The sequence below is a fragment of the Arvicola amphibius genome, chromosome 2, assembly GCF_903992535.2.
Source record: "Arvicola amphibius chromosome 2, mArvAmp1.2, whole genome shotgun sequence".
Classification (NCBI taxonomy): domain Eukaryota; kingdom Metazoa; phylum Chordata; class Mammalia; order Rodentia; family Cricetidae; genus Arvicola; species Arvicola amphibius.
This window is the reverse complement of record NC_052048.2, coordinates 21646026-21669886: the sequence shown is the minus strand read 5'-3', so window position 1 is coordinate 21669886 and position 23861 is coordinate 21646026. Positions and strand designations below refer to the sequence as shown.

The window sequence follows — 23861 nt, the reverse complement described above, 5'->3', positions numbered from 1 at the left end:
AAGATCAAAAACACTGATTACAACTTATGCTGGAGAGGTTGTGGGGTAAAGGGAACTCTTCTGATGTTGGTAGGTGTGCAAACTGGTATAGGTGCTTTGGGTATCAGTAGATACCCAAATTAGGAAATAACCCACCTGAAGACCCAGAAATACCATTTTTGGGTATATACCCAAAGGATGCTCAATTGTACCAAAAGGACATGTGCACAGCTATGTTTATAGCGGCATTGTTTGTCATAGCCAGAACCTGAAAACAACCTAAATGCCCCTCGACCAAAGAATGGATAAGGAAAATGTGGTACATTTACACAATGGATAACTACACAACAGAAAAAATAATGACATCTTGAAATTTGGGGGCAAATGGATGGATCTAGAAAACATCATATTCAGCGAGGTAACCCAGATCCAGAAAGACAAATATTACATGTACTCACTAGACATAAAGCAAAGAAAAACCAGCCTACAATTCACAATCCCAGAGAACCTAGACAACAAAGAGGACCCTAAGAGAAACACATACATGGATCTAATCTACATGGGACGTAGAAAAAGACAAGATCTCCTGAGTAAATTGGGAGCATGGGGTTCATGGGAGAGAGTAGAAGGGGAGGGGAGAGGAAGGAGGGGAAGGAAGAAAAATAAAAACAATAAAAAAAATATACCCTACAGACTTCTCCACTGGCCATTCTGATGGAGGCATTTTCTCAGTTGAAGTTTCCTCTTCCCAGATGACTGTATCTTATATCAAGCAGACGAAAACAAACAAGCAATCCCAGCACACTTGCCTTCCCCTGCCCCTGTAGAGAATTCTGCCTTCTTACCAAGCCCCTGCCGTCTGGCCCTTTGGCCCCTTGTAATTCACACTCCAGAGCTCTGGACACTCCACTCTCAGTATCCACTCCATCAGCCAGGGCCTGCCTGCTTGTCCCAGAGTCCCATTGGCATGAACACGTGGGAAAGGCTGTTATTTTTCCTAACAATCTTTTGTTCGTGCTTGAAGGAGCCCCATGCTCCAAGACCAGTGCTAGCTGCATTCTGGGGCAGAAGTGGCCTCCCTGGTGCTAGGGTCTCAGTGGACCATCGCAGTGACAATAAAAGGCAGCGTAGCAGCAGCAGGGGCTAGTGACAGTGCCCAACAGACTGTCTTCTGTCCACAGGAGGAAAACACTCCCTCTACCCCAGACCGGCTCTTCAAGATCGTGTTTGTGGGTGACTCCGCTGTGGGGAAGACATCCTTCCTGAGGAGGATCTGTGAGGCCCGCTTCTCCCCAGGCATGGCGGCCACCGTGGGTGAGTTCTCTCCTCAAGGGCTAACGGGAGGAATGGTGGCACTGGCTGCTCAGTAGTGGGCTAGGAGGAGCAAGGAGAGGCCCATCTCAACCTGCTGGGCTGCTGGGCTCATGGTGTGTGGGTGGGGTGGGGCGGGGCGAGTGCTTCATAGTCCCAACCTTGTGTTTAGGGAGTTGTGATTGGCAGCGGTGGGTGTAAGGTCTTTGTTCCCCTCTGTGAGCCCCCACCTACCTTTTGCTACTTCTGCCCCACTTTAAGAAAATAATCTTATGTATGTATGTATACAAGCATGCATGCATACAGGTATATGTTACTCTGTGTGTGTGTGTGTGTGTGTGTGTGTGTGTGTGTGTGAGAGAGAGAGAGAGAGAGAGAGAGAGAGAGAATACAAGTATGAAGGTCTTCTGACAGTCTATAGGAGTTGGTTCTCTCCTTTCACTGTGTGGGTTCTGGGGATCAAACTCAGGACATCAGGTTTGACAACAAGTACCTTTACCCACTGAGCCATCTCACTAGCTCTCTGTCCCCGTTTCAATCAGTGGGGCCCCAGACCTTCATACTTCCCCAGCTCTGATGGGAACTCCCACAGAGTCAAGCCCTGCTACCCCCAACCTTTCCTATGGGCCTACCCCTGCCTGCCTCGCCCTTAGGCCTGTGGACACATGTACACCCAGCACCCTGCAAGGCTTCTTTTACACATTGACTTGCCTTGTCCCATATCCCGGATTTGCTGGGAGTCATGGGAAATTAACTGTAGGAGTGTATTAGGCTCAGCCGCCGTTAGATAATCATGGCTGAATTATCCACTTATGGATAATCCTTTATTCAAAGAGAGGCTTTTGTTTTACCCAAAGCTGCACATGGCATTGGAGTGTGTGGCGGGATCAAGGGCAGGTTAACCTTTTAGCTTCCACCATGTTGAGTCGCTCGACAAAAGAAGAGAGTGTGAATGCTCGCTGTGCCTCTTTAACTGAACTGATGAGCCAGCTGAACTTGACAATGTAGTCAACGTAATCTTACCATCTGAACACTGGCCATGACCATATAGCCGCCGTTTCAACCTGTGATCATTGTGATCAGCCTGATTGATTGAGAAACAGGTCCAGAGAGATTAGGAGCCCTATCCACATTCCCACAATTAGGGCTGACCCTCCCTCGCCTCACACACAGGACATCATCTAGCCCTTTCCATAGGACCCTAACAATGTTGCATCGTGTGCCCAGAGCACCCTGTGAGTGGGAGGGTCCCTTTTCTGCCTTTAGAGGTGGGCAGAAGTTGGGAGCAGGAAAGGCTGGGAGTTTCAGTGGACCATTGAAAATCCTAGGTCCTCATCCTGACTCTGTTACCAACGTGTCTGACTCTGTGACCCCAAGAGGACACAGTTCCCCTTTGGGCTTTAATTTTTCTTATGTGAAAAAAAAGGATTGGGTGTGGGTACCCTGCCTGCTTTCAAGCCCAGGTCTCTGGCCATACTACCCTTTCCAATGGCTTCTGACAAACTAGCTCTACACGCCAAGCTTTCCAAGACCCAGGACCCTTCCTGGGGGAGATGCAGCCCCATGTGTTTTCCCACATGCTTCCGTGCCCTCTGCTTCCTGGCGGGCCTTTTCTTATGCTGTTGCATCTTGTGCCTCCCTCCTGCGTTACTCCACATAAAGACGGAGGACATCCCAATACAAAGCAAAAGACATGAAAGGAAACAGGACAAGCACTGGATGAAAACCCAGGACAGTCTGACCTAGCTATTCCAGGAGGGGAAATCGTGTTCTAACAGTGCCACAGTGACTGGAGGCAGACGGGCTGGCTGGCTTTCCTGGAGGGTGCTCCATTGTGGGACCTATAAGTCAGGGTCTATTATGGGCTCATGGTGACCGAGAAGATGTGTTTTGAGACCCCAGGCTCGTCTCTCCTGACAGTGGAGTCAAATCCATTTGTACTTCCCACCTCAGGCCTGAGATAGAATGCTCTGATGAAGAAAACCTACCCATTTGTACTTCCCTGGAGCCCACCACACATTTCGAGAAACTTCCACAATTTAGGAAAAGGACAAACTACAGGTCCTTTATCACAGGACACAAACACACCAGAGTACTAGCAGGTTCTCTAGGGCAAGTTCTCGAGCCCAGGGAGCCTGACCTTGTCCTTTGTGTGTCAGTTGATTAGCAACTGTCACACCAACCACCAAATATGTTCCTTTAAGGATGACACATCACAGCAGAGTCAGTTTCCCAAGGCCACAGCAACCCAACCCCAACCCAGAACTCTGGCCAACCCCTTGTCCAGAACAGCAGATAGGACTCCACTATGTAGTTGGTTTTACTCTTTGCTCTTTGGTAAGCCATCACTCAGCTCCCCCCAAAAATACACGGAGACTTATTCTGTCTTATGATTGCCCGGCCTTAGCTTGACTTGTTTCTAGCTAGCTTTTCTTAAATGATCCCAACTACCTTTTGGCCTTGGGCTTTTATCTTTTTCTATTCTATATACATTTCTGTACTTCTTACTCTGTGACTGTAGTAGACTACTCGTTCATTTCCCAGGTGTCCAGGCCTGAATAATCCCACAGAAACTTTATTAATACAATACCATTTGGCCAATAGCTTAGGTGTATTTCTAGCTAGCTCTTACACCTTGAATTAACCCATTTCTATTAATCTGTGTATCACCATGAGACTGTGGCTTACCTGGTAAGGTTCTGTTCTGGCATCTTTCTCCTTCAGCAGCTACATGGCATCTCCTTGACTCCTCCTACTCTCTCTATATATCTCTTCCAGCCTGGCTATATTCTGCCCTGTTATAGGCCAAAACAGCTTTCTTTATTAACCAATGGTAATAAAACATATTCATAGTATACAGAGGGGAACCCCACATCATGTGTCTTGCTGTGTAGCTGGGTGGCTGGTCCCTGGTGTCCTCCTCTCCTCCCATTTCTTACTCTTCAGTCTTCTCTTTATCTCCTTGTATTTATTCTGTCTGCCTGGCAGCCCCATCTATCCTTTCTCCTGCCTTGCTATTGACCGTTCAGCTTATTAGCCCAATCAGGTGTTTTACAGGCAAAGTAACACATCTTCACAGAGTTAAACAAATGCAGCATAAAAGAGTGCAATGTGTCTTTGCATCATTAAACAAATGTCTCACAGCATAAATGAATGTAACACATCTTCAACTAATATTCCACAACACCACTCAGCAAGAAACACTGGGCCTTTCTTCAGACTCACTGAGTTGACTTCCTGGTCTCCTACACTCCAGGAGAAAAATGGTGTGTAGAACCCTTGCCTCTGTGTACAATAAGGTGAACCATGTGGGGTCCTGCCTACTCTACCTCAGGACCCTGCCTGCTCCTTCATGAACAGCTGTTTGAACCTGTAGACATCAACTGATGTTTTTTGTGGAGCCCTGGAGCTGGAAAGACCCTTGGGAAAGGTCTATTCACATCCAGTCAGATCGTGAGGGGAGAGAGGCCCTCAGTGAAAGTGACCAAATTTCACTGGCTGATCCCCAGGGCTCGGGTGCATTACTCCACATGGTTTCTTACCCTCCCTGTTTTGATCATCTCCTGTTAGAATGCCCTCTGCTCTCTCTTGACAATCAGTGAGGTCCCCATCCCCATGTCCTGTAGGGAATTCCTGAAGCACCCTAGGGCCCTCCTGTAAGGCAACTTGTGGACATATCCCCTCCCCTCCTTGCATGGTGATAGCCTGGACTGCCTTCACCAGAATGGCTGGTGTCACCTTCTGGGGGACCCTTCAGCTCAACTTTAACCCATACCACTCTGCAGCTCATTTCTAGTGACTGATGATTTCTTTACTGTAGCTGTCAGTCTAATCAGGTGGCAAGTTGAAGGACATCTCAATATCATCATGGAATGTTCCAGCCGAATTTAGAGATTAAGAAACACCAATCTAGTTCCTTCAAACCTCCATCCACCTTATTATTCAAAGAATCTCTAAAACTGAGGTGGGATGACATCACCAAGGTCGTGCTGCCTGTCATTGGCAGGGCCCAGGTCTTCCGGTGCTTGGACCTTTAGAGTGCCAGGTGCTCTTAAAACTCATCTATTCCGGGCCCTTTGGCTGCACAGTAATCTACTGCCTCTTCTGTTGAGCTCTTATTCTCCTGCCAGGGTGTCGGGGTGTGGTCATTGTTATTCTATGCTCACCTTATGTTGTCCTTGTGTTCTCTAGCTGCACACCCAGCCTCTGTGGACTTGCTTACATGCTTCTCTGGCTGCCTGCCTGATGCTGGACAAGGAAATGCCTTTCGCATCCAGCTCATACCAAGCTCACCACTGCACTGTAGTATGGGGCTGCGGGCAGGCCTGCTTTTCATCCTGCCCAGCTCCTGGCCACCTGGCTCCCAGCCACTGGCTAGCTTATGCCCCAAAATAATTACACGGAAACTGTATTCTTTTAAACACTGCCTGGCCCATTATTTTCAGCCTCTTACTCACATCTTGACTAACCCATATCGAATAATCTGTATAACACCACGAGTGGTGTCTTACTGGGAAAGATTCAGCATGTCTGACCTGGTGGCTGGCTCCATCTCATCTCTCTCCCTGAGGAGAGGCACGGCAGTCTGACTAACTTAGGAGAGGTGTGGCATCTGACTGAGCCATCTACCTCACTTCCTTCTTCCTGTTCTGTCTACTCCACCCACCTAAGGGCTGGCCAAGGCAGTTTGTTTATTAGCCAATGAGAATCCTCCATCATTTCCCCTTTTTCTGTTTAAACAAAAAAGAAAGGCTTTAAATTTAACATAGTAAAATTACATATAACGAAACAGTTATCAAGCAAGAATTACAGTTACAATATTTATATCTACTTTATCTTATCATAACTAAGGAAAACTATAACTATCTATCTATTATTCTTCAACTCCATCAAAGACTCCAGAAGGATATAATATTACCTAAGTAAATAAGAAGTAAGCAACTTAGAAACTCTAGAAATGACAGAGACAACTCGCTGCCTGGACAGTCACCCAAAGTTCCTCTGTACCGTTGGGGCATCCATCTTCGGCCTTCAGGCCCATAGTTTCCAGCAGACATTTCCATGAAGCAGGAAATTTCAAAGGCAGTTCAGTCACTATCTGCTGTGTCCTGCAGAATGTCTCGCAGACTCTTTCATGAGTTAGGGACCCCAAAGAATCATCTCACCTTTAGGCAAGTTCAATAGTCCTCTCTCTGTGGGTTCTTTGTGTCCAGTTTCTGCAACAGTCCAGGCAAGAGCAGTTTCTTGCCCAAATGGCTAACAAAGTCCATAAGTAGCCTCTTCGATGCCCATCTTCCACTTGAAGTAGATTGGTGCTGCCAGGAGCAGAAATGTCTCATTGTTAAGAACAGTCCCAACTTATTAAAACATTAAATGTCATATTCTGTAGTCTTTGGAATGTATGAAGAATGTCTATCTAAAATATATCTATGCACATCTAGAAAATCTAACTAACATGACTACAAGCTTAACTATTATCAAAGATTATCCATTAACAACCTATATTTCCTAATTATACATTACATTTTTAAATGAATTACACAATCACAATACCTTAATCAAGAGCAGAAATACATATACATATAACAAAATTGACCTTAAAATCTATACCAATGCAAATTATTCATATCTATATCATATCCCCCTTTAAATGTAAAAGAACATTTATAGGCAATATTTGGGAACATGGGCGCAGTTATTTCTCTCCAAACTGCTTCCTGCTGAATGGGGACACTGTTAATCAGATTTTTCATGGTGTAACCTGTATGCCAGATTCATCTCAGTCATCAGTTGGGTAAAGTAATTTTCTGAAGGTGTTCACAGCAACCTTTCAGGAGGACGTGGTCTATCATACCATATTGGGATAGAAGCAATCCACAGAGTCTCATTTTCTGTAAAAACAAAAGAAGAATCTCTTTTCCAAAGTATCATATCCTTAGATCCAAATTCTGAAGTCAAGGTATTTTCAAGATATCTTTCTTGGATTAGTTCAGCAGCATTTACAAACAAATATCTTTTAGCACCTGTTCTTCCTTCCTCAGCATTCAAACAATTCAAAGAGAGCATAATAGCATACAGTATCAAGGTTCTCTGTGTATTTTCCATCTTTGTGCAGCTTTGTTTTAACCTCTATTTCTTTTATTTTTACTTTTACTTTTTGAAACAGGTTCTCTGTATATCTTTGTCCTGGAATAACTCTGTAGACCAGGCTGTCCTTGAACTCATAGAGATCAGTCTGCCTCTGCCTCCCCAGAGCAGGAATTAAAGGTGTGTGCTACCACACCTTGAAGTCACAGAGGTCAATCTACCTCTGCTTCCCAAGTGTTGGGATTAAAGGTGTGTGCCACCACACCCTAGCTACTTCCTTTTTTCTTTTTTCTTTTTAAGAACTTTAACCTTCGTCATGCATATATTTTTAACACAGTGTAAATCATTTAGAGGTTTTCTTTGTTTTTGAATCTCTCTTTACTCTGTCTCTCTTTTTCTGACCACATGAGTCTTTAATTTACTGAGCAATATCGGTAGGACTAAAGCTGACTTTGGTGGCTGGATCCAGCCCATTCCTTAGCTTTCTGCGATTACAGCCTTGTGGCTGAGGTACCAGCCAGAGCCATGTTCATTGCCACAGCTCTACAGAGTTTCAAGGTCCCTGCCAGCTAGCAAGCTGCAACAGTGTTAAACAACAATCAAAAGCTCCATAGTCAGGACTGCCTGCTGGAAAGAGTCAGAGTTTGCCCTGGCAGGACATCCCAGAAAGCTGGCATTTTAAAATGGCACAGCTTTTTACCTGCTATGGCTGAAAACTGAAAAACACATGTTCAGACCCGAGAAATTGCTGCTACCAAGAAGCAATTCTTTCCCAAGCTTTCTCAAGCTTTCTGTGGATTCAATTATCCACGTAGGTGCTATTCTGTAGTGTGGGGCTGTGGGCAGGCCTGCTTTTCATCCTGCCCAGCTCCTGGCCACCTGGCTCCCAGCCACTGGCTAGCTTATGCCCCAAAATAATTACACGGAAACTGTATTCTTTTAAACACTGCCTGGCCCATTATTTTCAGCCTCTTACTCACATCTTGACTAACCTATATCGAATAATCTGTATAACACCACGAGTGGTGTCTTACTGGGAAAGATTCAGCATGTCTGACCTGGTGGCTGGCTCCATCTCATCTCTCTCCCTGAGGAGAGGCACGGCAGTCTGACTAACTTAGGAGAGGTGTGGCATCTGACTGAGCCATCTACCTCACTTCCTTCTTCCTGTTCTGTCTACTCCACCCACCTAAGGGCTGGCCAAGGCAGTTTGTTTATTAGCCAATGAGAATCCTCCATCACTGCACAGAACACATTTGTCCAGCCCTCTGTCTACCTCACTCCCTGCAAAATAGACATTGTCCATCCTCTAGCAACCAATCAAAAAGGTAGAGGTGGCTTTCTGGAAGCAGCCAACACCAGCTGTCCCCAGCAATACCCACTCATCCTTTCCCAGTTTCCCATGCCAAGAACAGAAATCTCCATATTCATGGGGCCTCAGGCCCTATGAGTGGTTTCAGATCTGACCCTGCTGGTGGTGGTTACTCAAAAGTAGTAAGAAAGGAGGAAAGGGGGCTTCTCCAAAGCATATAGAGTTGGGGTATCTCTCCCTCTCATGCTTTTAACCAAGAAGAAAACTCACCCCCAGTTCAGAAGCTAGCAGTTGTCAACTGTTTTGATGGGTACACATGACCATGGACTGCCTGAGGAAAGGAAGATTCAGGTAGCCTGTGCTCCAGATAAGGATGCTGGAATGGGGTGGGGAGCCTTGACTGCAGTTTCTCCTCCCCCCCCCTGTGTGTGTGTGTGTGTGTGTGTGTGTGTGTGTGTATCTGCATACCCTCATGACTATCTTGAAGACACTGAAGGCTGGAGGCCTACATGGAAACAGTGGAAATATAGCGAAAACATTCTACTCTTTTCTCACCCAGATGAATCCATTCCTGTCTGAGCCTGTCTGTGAAGCAAAGGGCCTGGGGTGACATTTACCACTTCCTGCTTCTTCCATAACTGCTGAGTTTCTTTTGCTACTCTCTGTGAAGGCTTGTTCCTTGTTCTGCTCTCTCTCCCTGCAGGGCAAGGAGTCTTGGGCCTCTGGGAAAGTGGAAAGGGATGCCTTCGAGGTCTGCAACCAGGAGAAATAAATAATAAGGCTTAAAAAGCATCTTTATGCATGTTTGAACATTCTTAGGCTCCCAGGAGCGAAAAAGGCCTATGAAAGGGGTGTTCACCCTGTGAGCAGAGGGCCATATGTGTCTTATGCTAGCTGTGAATGTGGCCTAACACCAAAGTGTAAACTTACCTGAAACATTACCTGATTTTCTCTGTGTGTGACTCAATTGTGTAGTCATCACACAATATACATACATACATATATACATACATAGAATAAGCTATGCCACACAAAATAAAGCACAGGTATGCTTGCAAACCACAGTCATACCCCCACTGAGTTTAATGTGTGGCCCGAGACAATTATTCATCTTTCAATGTAGCTCAGAGAATCCGGAAGGTTGGAGAATCCTAGAAGACCTTGTGCTGAGATTTTCAGTTCTCAGGACTGCACAGACTACCTGTCACTGACCTGCCCCTGACCCTCTGGGTAGTCCATCCCAGGGAGGGTAAGGGCCACACAACTGAAGAGACGATCATAAACTTATGATCATGATGACTGATGTAGTGATGAGCTGTGGGCAGGCCTGCTCTTCGTCCTGCCCATCTCCCAGCCGCCTGGCTAGCTTATGCCCTGAAATAACAACACATAAACTGTATTCATTTAAACACTGCCTGGCCCATTAGTTCCAGCCTCTTATTAGCAAACTCTCACATCTCTTGCTTTAACCCATTTCTAATAATCTGTGTAGCACCATGAGTGGTGTCTTACCGGGAAAGATTCAGCATGTCTGACCTGGTGACTGGCTTCATGGCGACTGGCTCAGAGAGGAGAGACATGGCGATTGTCTGAGGCATCTACCTCACTTCCTTCTTCCTGGTCTGTCTACTCTACCCATCTAAGGGCTGGCCTATTAAATGGGCCAAGGCAGTTTCTTTATTAACGAATGAAATAAACACAAACAGAGAGACCTAGACCCTTCTCAGGAGTGAATACTGCCTTTGTCTCATTCTCCTACCTCCTCTTTGTTCTTTCTGCCACCTGCCAACCCCTCTCCTCCTCCTCCTGCTCCTCCTCCAGTCATCTTCCTCCTCTTCAGACTCACCCTCTACATGCCTTTGGATTATCTGATAGGAATATTAAAGTATGCTCCATCCCTCAGGATGTTTGAATTTACTAGGAACATTTTGAAAGTGGTTTCACCAAAAGAAGAGAATGAGAGGGGCAAGCTACAGAGTAAGGAATAAATGTGACGACGGTCATTATCTCAGCAAATCTCATTGCATGTTGCTTTTGTACGTAGGCCCTGACATGACTTTAGCCAGTATCTGTAGCTGTTTAGTTCCAAAGTAACCACACAGAAACTATATTAATTAAATCATTGCTTGGCCTATTAGTTCTAGCTTCTTACTGGCCAGCTCTTACAACTTAATTTAACCCATTTCTGTTAGTCTGTGTATCATCACATGGATGTGGCTTACCGGAAAGATTCTGGATCATCTGTTCCTGGCAGCGGCTACATGGTGTCTCCTGACTCTGATGTCTTTCTCCCAGCATTCAGTTTAGTTTTCCCTGCCTACCTCTATTCTTCCCTGCCAGGCCCAAGACATACTCTTAACTCACTAACCAATAAAAACAACACATCACAGAAGGACTTCCCACACCAAGCATCCTAGAGTAGGTGCATGGTGGTATAGTAAGGAGCCCACAACTAAGATTTTTTTTTTTTTATGTCATCAAGTCCTTCAGTCTGAAACAGGACCAGAAATCAAGTCTCATGGCTCCCTGTGCAGTGCTCAGTTGATCTTCCCATGCTGTTCTACAGGCACTATTCAGCGAAGATGGGCTGCCCTGGTTCCAGACAGAGAGGCATTGTCTCTGAACTTGGAACCGAGGATGCCCATGACCAAGGCAGCTCTCATGGGCCTGTTTCACCTTGCAGGCATCGACTACCGAGTGAAGACTGTCACTGTGGACAATGCACAGGTGGCTCTACAGCTGTGGGACACTGCTGGGCAGGAGAGGTGAGGTGCTGCACACCCAGGTCCTAGGCCAGGGCTCCCAAGGAAGGTGTGTACCTGACGCTGGCTCTCCCGTGGCAGGTATCGCTGTGTCACTCAGCAGTTCTTCAGAAAGGCCGATGGCGTGGTTGTGATGTACGACCTCACAGCCAAGCAATCCTTCCTGTCGATCCGGCAGTGGCTGAGCAGCGTGGAGGTGAGCAGTCCCCTTCCTGGAAGGTCTTGGGCTTGCCAGACTTCTCTCTGCTCCCCGACTCTCCCTTGTGGCCCTCAGCACATTCACAACTTTATCCCAGCCCCGCCTACCCATCCTGGACTCTTCTTCCCATTTGGCTCTGATGTCTGACTTCTCCCACCCTAATCTGCCCCTCCTCCGGCATCACTCAGCTGAACCATGCTCTTTGTCAGCTGCCGATCTGCGTGTGCCCCATTACCAAGAACATTAAGGGACAAAATATAAGCAGATTTAAAAGTTTCTGAGAGGCCGGGCGGTGGTGGCGCACGCCTTTAATCCCAGCACTCGGGAGGCAGAGGCAGGCAGATCTCTGTGAGTTCGAGACCAGCCTGGTCTACAAGAGCTAGCTCCAGGACAGGCTCTAAAGCTGCAGAGAAACCCTGTCTCGAAAAACCAAAAAAAAGTTTCTGAGAGAATGGCTAATACAAATCATTTCTCAAAATTCATGTCCTTAAAACACCTATGGGTGTGAAGAACTAAAATTTGAAATGCCATGGGTTGTCTTTTCACTTAACTAATGAACGTGGCAATGGCATATATGGGTAGATCCTATTTGAACTTTAAACTCATGACATAATCCTTCCCATCCTTTCATCTTGTCAGCATCATTTTCTTCCTCCCTCCTCGTATCCTCATCATCCTCCTTTTTTCTCTTTCTCCTGTCCTCCCTTCCCCCCCTTCTTCCTGATCTACTTTCTTTGTTGTTGGCAGTACCAGGAGAAACAATACTGATGATCTGGGGTTTTTTTTTTGTTGTTGTTGTTGTTTTATACTTTTTGCCTTTGAAGTCCTGGAATCAGGGTGACATTTCCAGGAAGGTAGGGCAGGGCAGGGAAAGGTTTAGTGACTGGGATTCCTCTCTGTATGCTATAAATATGCTTTATTACCATTGGTTGATAAAGAAGCTGCTTCAGCCTATAGCAGGGCAGAATATAGCCAGGCTGGAAGAAATAAATATTGGAGAGTAGGTGGAGTCAAAGAGATGCCATGTAGCGGCTGAAGGAAAAAGATGCTAGAATAGAACCTTACCCTGTAGCCACAGCCTTGTGGTGATACGCAGATTAATAGAAATGGGTTGATTTAAAATGTAGTTAGTTAATAAGAAGCCTGAGATAATAGGCCAAACAGTGTTGTAATTAATATAGTTTCTGTGTGATTATTTGGGTCTGGGTGGCTGGGAAATCTAAGAGCGGTCTCTGGCTACATATGTTCTCCTTTCTCTGTACTATCTGCTCAACTTCTTTCCAGTTTTGCACATTGGAGGTCTACATAAAATGCTGTTAGACAACGGGGTTTCCATTTGAAAATAGTCTAGTACAATCTAGTACACGCTAGTATAACCTATCACACCTCAAAGTGAAGAAACTGAGTTGTGACTTCTACAGATCTAGTCGTTCTTCCCCTAGCCTCAGACCACACACACAAGTTTGGATCTGAGCTGGGCAGTCCTAATGTCTGGCACTGATGGCAGTGATGGAGACAAACACAGGACTGTGTTCTCCGCTGTCACAAGGGTGTCACTAGTCTCCAGGGCTCCCAGACAATCTGGGATCTCACTAGAGAGGAAGAGATCAGGCTGAATGTGGTGAGCAGGAAGAAATTTTGGGAGGTAGGAGCTTGGTCCTTCACACAATCGTGTGCCGAGAGAGTGCTGTGTGCCTCTTCCTGGTGGAATGGGGTCATCAACACTGTGAGCAGGTTCTTAGGCAGGTACCTTACCTCACAGGAGCCTTGAGTCACTCACTCATGGGCTTAGACACCAGGCTGAGGTGGTAAATTGTACATTACTAACTTGGGATCTTCTAAGTGTGGGTAATTTGTAGTTTGAATCTTGTCTTTTAAAACAAGTTTGACAGAAGGTGCTGATGAACTCTGAAGGAACTCTGAAGAGACAGCGCCTAAGCATTGGGCTCAACACTGAAGGCCAGGCCCTCCCTAGAGATGAACCAGCCCCAGGCCTGGAAAACAGAAACAAGCAAAAAACAAAACAAATAACCAAACAAAAACCAGCCGGTGATTTTGATTTTCAGCCTTCATAGTTCCTACCACGAATAAGAGCTTCCCAAACTCCTCCATGCCTGGGAGTCTCCCGAGGGCCTTGTTAAAAGGCAGAGCCACTCATAGGTGCAGGCATATGAGATTTCAAATCTCTAACAACTTCACAGGGAGGCCAATGCTGCTTTCCCTCTCTCAGAATAGCAAGGCTCCGAGTCTTTTTAAAGCACCTCCGCCCCTGACCAGGACTTTTCTAAACACGGGCCATGTGCCCAGCACTTGCTGAACCTGAGAAGCTGGACCAGGGAAGGCTCCCCTCCCACTCCCTGTTCCAGGGCTCAGGGTTCAGGAGCGAGAGGAGGAGGCTGTGTCAAATGGTTGACTGTGTGTTGAAGGTGTGGAAAAGAAGCATCATGGATGTAATTATTCCTCCATTCTTGAAAAGCTAAGTCATTCTGCCTTGGCAACCGGCAATCAGAGGTGTCAGGTGATAGATTAAAACTTGACACCTAATTTGATCTGAGGGGAACTGAAAGTAATAAGTGCTTTATATTTGTGGAGAACCTTATTTTGTCAAAGAGCTCAGAGCACTTCGCCAACTCCCTCGCCAAAGGAGGGCGGGGGGGGGGGAGCTTTAATAACAGTCTTCAGGGCTTGAAGCTGTGTTATTAACGGAATGGTGGCCAGCTATTCCCAGCACCCTCCCCGTAACCTCTCATCCACCTAAAATCTGGGAAACCAAGCCATAAACTGTTGTGTTTGCCATGAATGAGGAAGATGTGGTCTTCGAAGAGGTGGTGTGGAGAGGGGACAGGTGCACAGGGAAGTAGGTGCAGCTCCCTGAAAAGGCAGTTCTTACCCTGTCAGCTCTGACAATTTCTGGTCCTGAATCTTGGAATTCTATGTATGGTGCATAGCATTGAACTCCTGGGGTCAGGAGGATGGCAGAACAAGAGTGGACACATGAGATAACCTGAGGGTCCTTCCAGCTTGAAGGATATTAGAGACCGTCATGTAAGAGAACATCTGGACAGTTACTCTGACTCATTTCGCGGGAAAAATATCTAGAGAGATTGTATATGAAGAAAAGTTCGCTTGGCCCACACTTCGGGAAAACCAAGAGCATGGTACCTGAACTGGCTTCACCCTGCCAGGACCCTCGTAGTTCTACTGCATCATGGTGGAAGGTGGTGGGGAGACAAGGAGAAGTGGAGGGTCCAGGCTTACTCTCTTTATGACAACTCTCTTATAAGAAGTAACCAGGGCCAGGTGGTGGTGGCGCACACCTTTAATCCCAGCACTGAGGAGGCAGAGGCAGGCGGGTCTCTGTGAGTTTGAGGCCAGCCTGGTCTACAGAGTGAATTCCAGAATGGTTAAGGTTACGTAGAGAAACCCAGTCTTGAAAAACAAAACCAAAAGAACTAACCAGGGACTCACGAGAATTTTCACTGCCTTCCAAGAGTGCATGCCTCATGACCTAATACAACCTGCTAGGCCCCATTTCTCCCGCCAACGTCACACTGAGAGCAATGACGGTATGGGTATCAGTCTCACTGAACAGAAGTGGCTTGTGTGATGAGGTGGCTCTGCCGTTACATCTCTCCTGCATCCCCTTCTAGCTCTCCCCACACCAGGTAGCTCCACATTGCCTACGAGCCATGTTCAGAAGAGGCTTTGGCTTGGCCCAGTCATGGTTTTTAATGACTCAACTGTGAGCCACAAGTCCTTCCTGCCAGATCTGCATCCCAGCCCCTCAGCTTCTCATCACCTCTAGGAGAATGAATCTGACCATTCTGGTTTTGAGAAGGAAACAGTTTGGCCTGAAGCACGCCATATTAAGACCATGGGCAAGATAGATATCTAAAGATCCCCAGGGACCTCTATCTGGCAGAGGTCACAGACCTGGGTACAACAATGAGGGCTGGTGTGTACCCCAAGTCCAGGCTGCAAATCTCCAAAGCCTGTTCTGCTTATTGAACTTCACGTTCAGATTTTCTCTTTTAATTATTCAGGTAGCATATTGCAATGCCTATCCATTAAGGAAGTAGGAAATGATGGGAAGGTGAATCCATATAGAACAGCATCTCTGAGCTAAACAAACAACACACTCATGCGCTCACATGTATGTATGTGTGCGCGAGCTCTCTCTCTCTCTTTCTCTCTCTCTCTCAGACACACACACACACACACACACACACACACACACACCTACCTCACCTTGGAGAACAAAGAGAGGAAGCGACTTGTCCAAAAGCACCCACAGCTTGTGAGGTGCAGCTAGAACCTGGCTCTTGGCTCTGCCCCTGCATTCTTTCTTCATATGACCATGCAAAAATCTCCTAAAATGTAGGGGTATTGGTCTCTTCTCTGGGCCTTGTTTCTCCAGTCTCATCTGTAGAGGTTCTGGCCTACTTCCCTCTCCCTTCCTGGTTGCAAGCAAAAATCTCAGCCTGTGATCTTTGTCCTTGGTGACAATGCACAGCAGGGAACAAAAATAGCAGTTTGATTCCCCCCCTCCCTCCACACACACCCATTCCAAGTTGAACTTGAAGTGCTGGCAGTTTAAAATGAACTGTACAAATAAATCTTGTTTTGACTCATAGTCCAGGGGGTGGATAAATATGGAAACCCTCAAGATATAATTTTGCAGTCATTTTTTTTCTTAGTATAACGGCGTGCTTTAATGTGCTGAGAAAATTTTTTTTCTGGCTCCAGAGAAATAGCAACATTCTCCCAGCTAAGTGCGTTTTCATGCCTCCAGCAAACAGATATTCACACATGCACATTTGGACATGCGCACACATGCTCACACACACACACCAGCTCAACCCAGCAGCTGCACACCCAGGGCTGAGTGACAGTCCTCTGCTCCTAGTTGACAGCTCTTATTCTATAAAGCTAGAGATGGATGATATGAAATTTCAACAAATCTATCTTCCATCACACTCAAATATGAAGAAAGGCAGCTATGGCAAATCAAAGTTCTGGAGAGATTTCTCTGTTAGAACATTCTAGAACAGAGACATTTTCTAGAAGCCTATTTTAAGAATCAGAGACTAGTGGCTTAGAGAGCAGTACCTGCTAGAGGAATCATCCAGAGAGAAGGTGGCAGCTCCCAGTCTCCTGAGGACAGAGTCTGTGCCTGGCCAATGGGCTAAGAGCCCATGGTGCATATTCTGGGATTCCAGAGCATTATCAACAACAGAGGGTAAAAAAGAACTGTTCACCATAGTCTCCCAGGCTTAGTAGAAGAATACTTTGCACTTTCGAAAGGAGATGTTCGACTGGAGGCAGAGCTTGGTGGGAGAGTGCCAGCCTTGCCTTCTGTTCCCATCACCAAAATAATGATAATGAGAAATGATGATAAATTAAAATAATTATAAATTTAAGAGGAAAGTGTTGCATCATCTAATAGGTAATTATGCCTCTTTGTACCAAGTAGTACCAGATAGGCTGAAAACCTTGTTAGAAATAAGGAAGGCATCAACTTCAGGTAGATACTTCAGGAGTCAGGGAGGATCTGAACACAGAGACACAAGCAAACCTCCTTATCACTCTTTGGGTGATGGGGTCAGGGTCATGAGGACTGCTACTTGTCACACCCCCTGGCCTTGTGCGATCTCCTTTACCTTAGACCTGTGCCATGTTCTCTGTTCTCAGGGCAGCCCACAGAGGGGAAGTGAGCTGTCCAGAGTGCTTGTGCAAATGGACAAGTAAGCAAACGACAGGAATGGGATGCAGCTGGGAGTGTGGCCTGCTTTTCTGTTCTTTCTAAACTCTCCCCTTCCTCTGTCTAGGAATAGTTCCCAAAGAAGCGTGTCCTTCTTCCTGAGAGCAGCGTTGGTGTTCGCTCTGAAGAAGGTCCATATCAGGCATGAGATGCAGGTTCCACCCTATCTTACTCAGACATTCGGTGCCCATCATCCCCTGTGCAAGGAAGCTGTAGCCGTGACCCATCCTACCTACTAATAAAACCTGGGTTGAATTTCTGTGCCAAGATTTTAGGTCTGATGCTCATATTTGCAGAATTTCCATGTCAAGAAATCCCACAAACCTTAGTCATTCTCACACATACGTCTACAAATATATCTTTCTCATGTGCTCTAAACAGCAAGTCTTTTGGCCCAGTTCCCCAAATCCTCCTCTTTTCTTCCTTTAATGTGAAAAATACTTTGCATAAGCATTCTGCTGTCTGCGCACTCACAGGAAGGATTGGGGCATTCCCGTTAGGCAACTCTCGGCTAATAAGGAGCCACATGTAGCGGTCCATAGATGCTGTTAGCTGGTCTTCTCACTGTAGAGAAGTACAATTCACTTGTCAACTGCCCATGCGATTTGATTTATTTTAGTGGGTCAGAAGATGGGAGATATCACTGTGAACATACGTTTCTCTCTTCCCAGTGGGTGCCATTTTTAGAGCGTTCTATTTAGTAACGTACCAGGCAGCAGAGTGCTCCCTAGAAATATGAGTCTAGACAGCAGTTTCAGAGAAGGATGGACCCGTGGACTCGGCGGCCTTCATCTCTTGTTCTGCAGCTGAATTGTGCCTTTTTGGTCCTCTGAGCCTGAGGTCCCTGTTAGCAAATGAGGATTACTTTCTCCCACTGAACTGCAGTAAAAAAGTGAACGTGCAGATTAAGTAAACACGGAGGGTTTAATTTCAGAGGTAATTGCATTTAAACTTTAGATTAGGCGTTCTGATCATATGCACTTTAGCCGTTTGCATGAGATGCCGAGGTAAAGCAGTGAGACTTTTGGCAAAGCGGTAACTTAGGCTTATAAGCGTCTATTTTCCCACAGCCCCTCTATTTAGCAAAACATTTAGCTACAGTGAATAACTATTTGTTACCAAATTATGATTAAAAGCCCCTAATTAAGTATTTCAAAAAGTAAAACAACAACCTTCTTAAATGTAAACATTACTGTATTTACTTACTATATAACTGTGTCCCAGGCCCATTGTTCCGCCTCTGGGGACACACATGTAGCACTCCCCTTTTTGCCGATAGGGCAGAGCCTCCAGGATATGGCCGAGATGCCACAGCCACTACAAGAACAAACACGGTTGTCACCTTGTGTGAAGTCATCTCTTCTGAACAGAGAAGTGGGGCTTCCACGGCACATAGCTCTTCCCTAAGCCGGGCCTTCTTAGGAGTCAGAGCTCCCAGGAGTGTGAGTCCTTAGTGCCTTCCCCAGCTAAGCCAACGATGATTCAGAGTTAAGTGTCCCCTCAGGGAGCTCATGTGTCACAGAGGCTCAAGATGCAACCTCTCCTCAAAGCAACCACAGACCAACTCCAATCTACAATGACTAATTTCCTAGGTTTGTTCTGCTTTGTTAGCCTGGGTCTGGTGACTTTAGCAAAGCTCTGTAAGTCAGAATTCACCATCCCTTGGTGTCCATGCTCCCTCTCTTTCTCATCCTCTTCAACAAGTGGAAAGTTGGTGTGTTTAATACAAGAGCCAGAGGTTGGTGAAAAGAGAGAGATCGTTGCATGGATGGGGAGTGGAGAGGAGGGAAGAGACAGGTCCTAGCACTTTGCAGAAGCATGGCAAATAGACTCTAATCTCACTCTTCATTGCTGCGCTTTCCTATGAGTCTGGATTCTTCCAGGCAGCCCTGTGAACCGGCTGTCTGGCATCATCCAGAGAGATTTCTCTCAGTGAAGGGATGATGTGTTCTGCAGGAAGCTGTGGGAGACCGAATTCCTGTTCTGCTGCTGGGCAATAAACTTGACAATGAGAAGGAGCGGGAAGTCCCCAGAGGCCTGGGAGAGCAACTTGCCAAGGTAAAAAGCCCATATTTTCCTCTTTCTGGATAGGGTGGAGACCCTCCCAGTATGCAGAAATAAGCTCAGGAGCCCTGGTAGGAACTTCTGGAAGCCTTGTTGAAGGGAAACAATTGAACATCTTGGCATCTTGGGAATGACTCGGGTCCTATATGTGTACAACTGTAAAGAGAGGTGAGGTTCATAAGATAGACACTGGGAGGAGAGTTGCCCTAAACCCTTTTATGTGGAACATGGAATTACAAGTTCTAAGAATCTTGTTCGTGTGCTGAAATACCACCATCTGCATCTCCACTTGATCATCCAAGACAATGAAAACCTCACCATCTCCCAAGCAGTAGTGTGGACCACTTTGCTGTGGAATATTTTTGATATAAGATCTCAAAAGTGAGATCTGAAAAACTCAAAGGAGAGGCTGGAAAAGTCTGAAAAGTATCAAAATAAGTAGCAGCCTTTGGGACCAACAGGGCCCAGTGGAAATTGGGGGAGCAGAAAGGCTCCCCCTGTGTTCCTTTCTTGCCTCTGGTTTCATGGAACTGTGTACTCAGGAGAAGGCACAGTGCCCAGTGATTTTAAGTTCTTAAATTGTTTACTCAAAACAGGACTTACTTAAGTTCAGATCCCGAAATGAGCACAGGTGGTAAGGGTCATAGGAGAAGATGCTGACAGGTCTGACTGGTGTCTGGGCGGGGTCACTGGGCACGGCCACGGTCCTGACATTCGAAGGATTTGACGATAGGCAGGCTTTTGGGTTTTGTTCCTTTGTTTGCTTGTTTTTGCATCCCATCTATCAGGATATCTAACTGGAACTGGCATGAGGCTCTCTATAAACCTTATCTCACTTATAGTGAATATCCAAATGTCTCGTTAGAGAAATATTAATATATTTGATTACAATGATCTGTCCCAGACCCACTGAGGGTATTATGTAATATGTAGTATATATTTATTACCTTTCTGAAATAAGAGACTTTGGAATTCCAAATACATCTAGATAAAAAAAAACTGCAGCTGAAGAATACAAACCTGAATTATTATTATTATCATCCCTTTTTCTTTTATATTTTCTTTTTTTCATTTTTGATTCTATTTTTGTATTGCGGCAAGATTTACTATATCCCAGGACGACCTTGAACTCTGATCTTTCTGCTTTTGCCTTCAAGTGCCGGGATTACAGATGTGTGCCAGCATGTTCTTTTTATGTAGTGCCGGGGATCACACACACGTGCGTGCACACACACTCACACAAATTTAATTTTCAATTGGTAAAAAATAAATAAACATGTGGACAGGAGCTGAATAATTCATTCCAAGTGTAGTAGTGCAGGGTGAACAATTGAAGATGAAAGGCAAGCCATGTGTTCCAGGTCTAGGTTCTGGACCTTTCTGTTTGCACCTCCATCCTTGATGTGGCTCCTCTTATAGCCTTCTCCAGAGTCAGTGTTGTATAGAAAGTAGACAGGAAGATACAGAACATGTGGGGCACAAGGCACAGACTGGAGCAGGGTCTCTGAGCGTGGACGAAAAGAGCTGAATTGGAAGCCACTGTTTTCAATGCCTCCTGAGCTAGTCTTCAGGGGGTCTCAGTCACCACCGACACCACCTTCCAAAGGCAGAGCATCCAAACCAGAGCTCGGTTCCTTTAGCATTGTTGTTATGAAGTAAGTAACCTATTACCTATTAATGGAAGTGATCAATGGACATGGGGTCCTTGGCCAGAGCCCCCAGGTACACAGCATCACCTCTGCCTAATGAGTGATGGACAGTTGCCCCATATAATGATGCTCACAGCCTGGGCAGCCAGAGTACAAGCTTACTGGAGCCCCATGATCTCTGCCCAAGTCTACAGAAGAGCAATGTCCCTATAACAGCAGTTTTAGGGGAGCTCTTCTGCTCATTAAATGCCTGACTTGACCAGACCTGCCACACTGCCTCTCTAACTCGGTTTCCCTGCCTAAAAAATGGTAGCAGCGTTGTCTACTTTGGCCTTTCTACCTGCTCCAAAGGCGGATGTGAACCTGAAACAAGCAAGTCTAGTCTTGACCAAGCTTCAAGAAAGTGTAAAGCACAGGCCGGCACTAGATTGTTATCGTTGGATTGCTATATTGTTGTTTGCCGATAGCTCCATACAGAACCAGCATTCGTCAGGGGCCTTAGGAGAAAGAAACCAATCACGACGGATGAGGAGGCGAGGCTGTAGTCACAGGGCTTGCTCCCCAGCTTCCTTTGGTCCCCACACTCTTCCAGTTCCTTCCACATGCCCCTTCTGCTCTGTGATTCCAGGATAACAGTTTGATCTTCTATGAATGCAGCGCCTGTTCTGGTCACAACACCAAAGAGTCCCTGCTCCACCTCGCCAGGTAGGAAAAGCACCCAGCGAGTGAAACAATGCTGAGCCCAGCTGCAGTCGGCCTGGATGGTGCCTGCTGCCCTCCCTAGTTCCTGGTCAGGCTGGATCCGAGCCTCTTTTCCTGTCTTCTGAGCCCCTGAGTGCAGGCACAAATAGGATTTTAATGGGGGGACTTTGGGGGTCAAAGTCAGCCTTCTGAAATAGTAGTGGGGGGAAGACAAGCACCCCTGCTTGTCACCTCTACTGCAGTCCCCTTCAGTCACAGAGGCTGCCCTTTGCCCAGAAAATGCACCTCCAAAGCGTCCCATCAGAAGTCCGCCTTAGCAGTAGCTGACTTTGCAGCGGGATTAGTTGAGAGCCTGCTTGGGAGCATGTGAAGTTCACAGTATGGACTCATGGGTTGGAGAGTGGGGAACCAGAGAGATGGGCAGTGTAGAAGCGAAGCCAGCAGGGCACCCTCCTGAAGGCAGGACGGTGCTGAAAGGGATGGCCACGTAGAAAGACTCTAAGAGCAAACAAAAAACCAGGCAAACCAAACCACCCCAGAGCCTTTTCAGCACCCAAGCTTCGGTCCATCCTTCCAGCCAACACTGAGCGCTGCTGGTGTTACACTCAGCACTCCTGCTGGGGCATCTGAAAATATCTGACTTTGAGGAGTTAAGACTCAAGAACAAGTCTTCTATGTGTTGGAGAGGCTAAGGGTTGTGGCATATACTGAGGGGAAAGTACTCGACCTTTCTCTGCCACTGACTCACTGACTACATTGGGAATGTAAGACAATAAGTCACACCCTCCCTGCCTGCTAACAGGTTGGAGAAATCAAAGGAGACAAAGGAGGTGCGGGTGTCTGGGGTGCACAGAGGAAGACCCTGCCATTGTCACCTCTTACCTCCTATGTTTAACCTGGAGCCCTGGGCACAGGCGCCATCCTGCAGAGTTGACAACTAGTCAACTAGTTGTGAACATCTGCTGAGCTTCAGATATGTATCTGTTATTGTGTTGGCTGCAGAGTCCCCAGAATAAAGGCACATTCTTGGTCACCCTGAGGGATGGAGTCACACAGAGAGGGATTAGCGTGCAGCAGGGACAGAGGTTCAGCAAGGTGATCAGGGGTGGCTTCCCGGTGGAGGTGTCGTGACGAGTCCATGGTGACTGAGCTCTGTCCTCACAATTATAGTCATGCTTCCGTGTAGACTTTAGACACTGGTGCTCAGGTGAGGGCTGCTGGTCCACGGTGCCAGCGCCCAGCCTGGCAGTTTCTGCGGCTGACACTATCTCTTCTTCTCCCCCATCCCCACACTGCCCAGGTTACTCAAGGAGCAAGAGGACACAGTGAGGAAGGACACCATTCAGGTTGGCCCCCCAGCCAAGAAGAAATCCTGTTGTGGCTGACAGGAGGCCCTCTGCAGCCACCCTAACCGTGCCCATGGTCATCTTCAGCCAGCAATCCTCCAAAGGCCAAGGTCACATGGCTACTTGAACCAGCGCTTGGTCTCCTAAGTAGCAATACCTGGCAAGGCCCACCGTGCCTTGTCCTTGTTGGTGACTTGCCTCCCCTAATGGGAGGAAGCGCCTGCAGCCAAAAGGCTGTTTTTTCTCTATCTTAAAGATCTCTTCTACACCCCAATACCTACTCCTTCCCCACCCCCAAGGTGAAGGAAAGGAGCAGATGGGATTTTCCAGAAAAGTCACCATGTGCCTTCGACACCTCCCTTCTCCTCGCTGCATGCCCTTAGGAGGCGCTGCACTGTGGTTGCCATGGCAACTGTGCAGGGGCAATGTGATGCTTCTTGAAGGCCAAAGAGGTGCCATTTGGGTGATCCTGAAGTAGACTGCCTTTGCTTTGGCCCCTGTTCTCCAGAAACCAGAGAGCTGCTCTTGACACGCATGCCATGGACCTTGAGACACTCAAGGGTCTGCTCCAGTTTCCAGGGCTCTCTCTCTGCTTCTTCCTGAGTTCCCGAACCACAGGCTTCACAACTTCTCCCAGCAGCCTTTGCACCCTCTGGATCTGTGCTGTGGTCTATGCAATATGATTCCTG

General features: G+C 46.7%; 1 protein-coding gene across 1 annotated transcript in view; it reads left to right on the top strand.

The window, feature by feature from the left end:
* The window catches only part of Cracr2a (calcium release activated channel regulator 2A), a 115011-nt gene extending 91492 nt beyond the window's left edge, over positions 1-23519 (top strand). The window contains exons 14-19 of the mRNA XM_038320374.1: positions 1161-1293; positions 11373-11454; positions 11533-11647; positions 19368-19469; positions 21753-21829; positions 23127-23519. Of these exons, the coding sequence (XP_038176302.1) occupies positions 1161-1293; positions 11373-11454; positions 11533-11647; positions 19368-19469; positions 21753-21829; positions 23127-23211 (594 nt within the window). The 3' untranslated portion in view covers positions 23212-23519. The remainder of the gene's footprint in view (positions 1-1160; positions 1294-11372; positions 11455-11532; positions 11648-19367; positions 19470-21752; positions 21830-23126) is intronic.
* Positions 23520-23861: the final 342 nt, after the last annotated feature.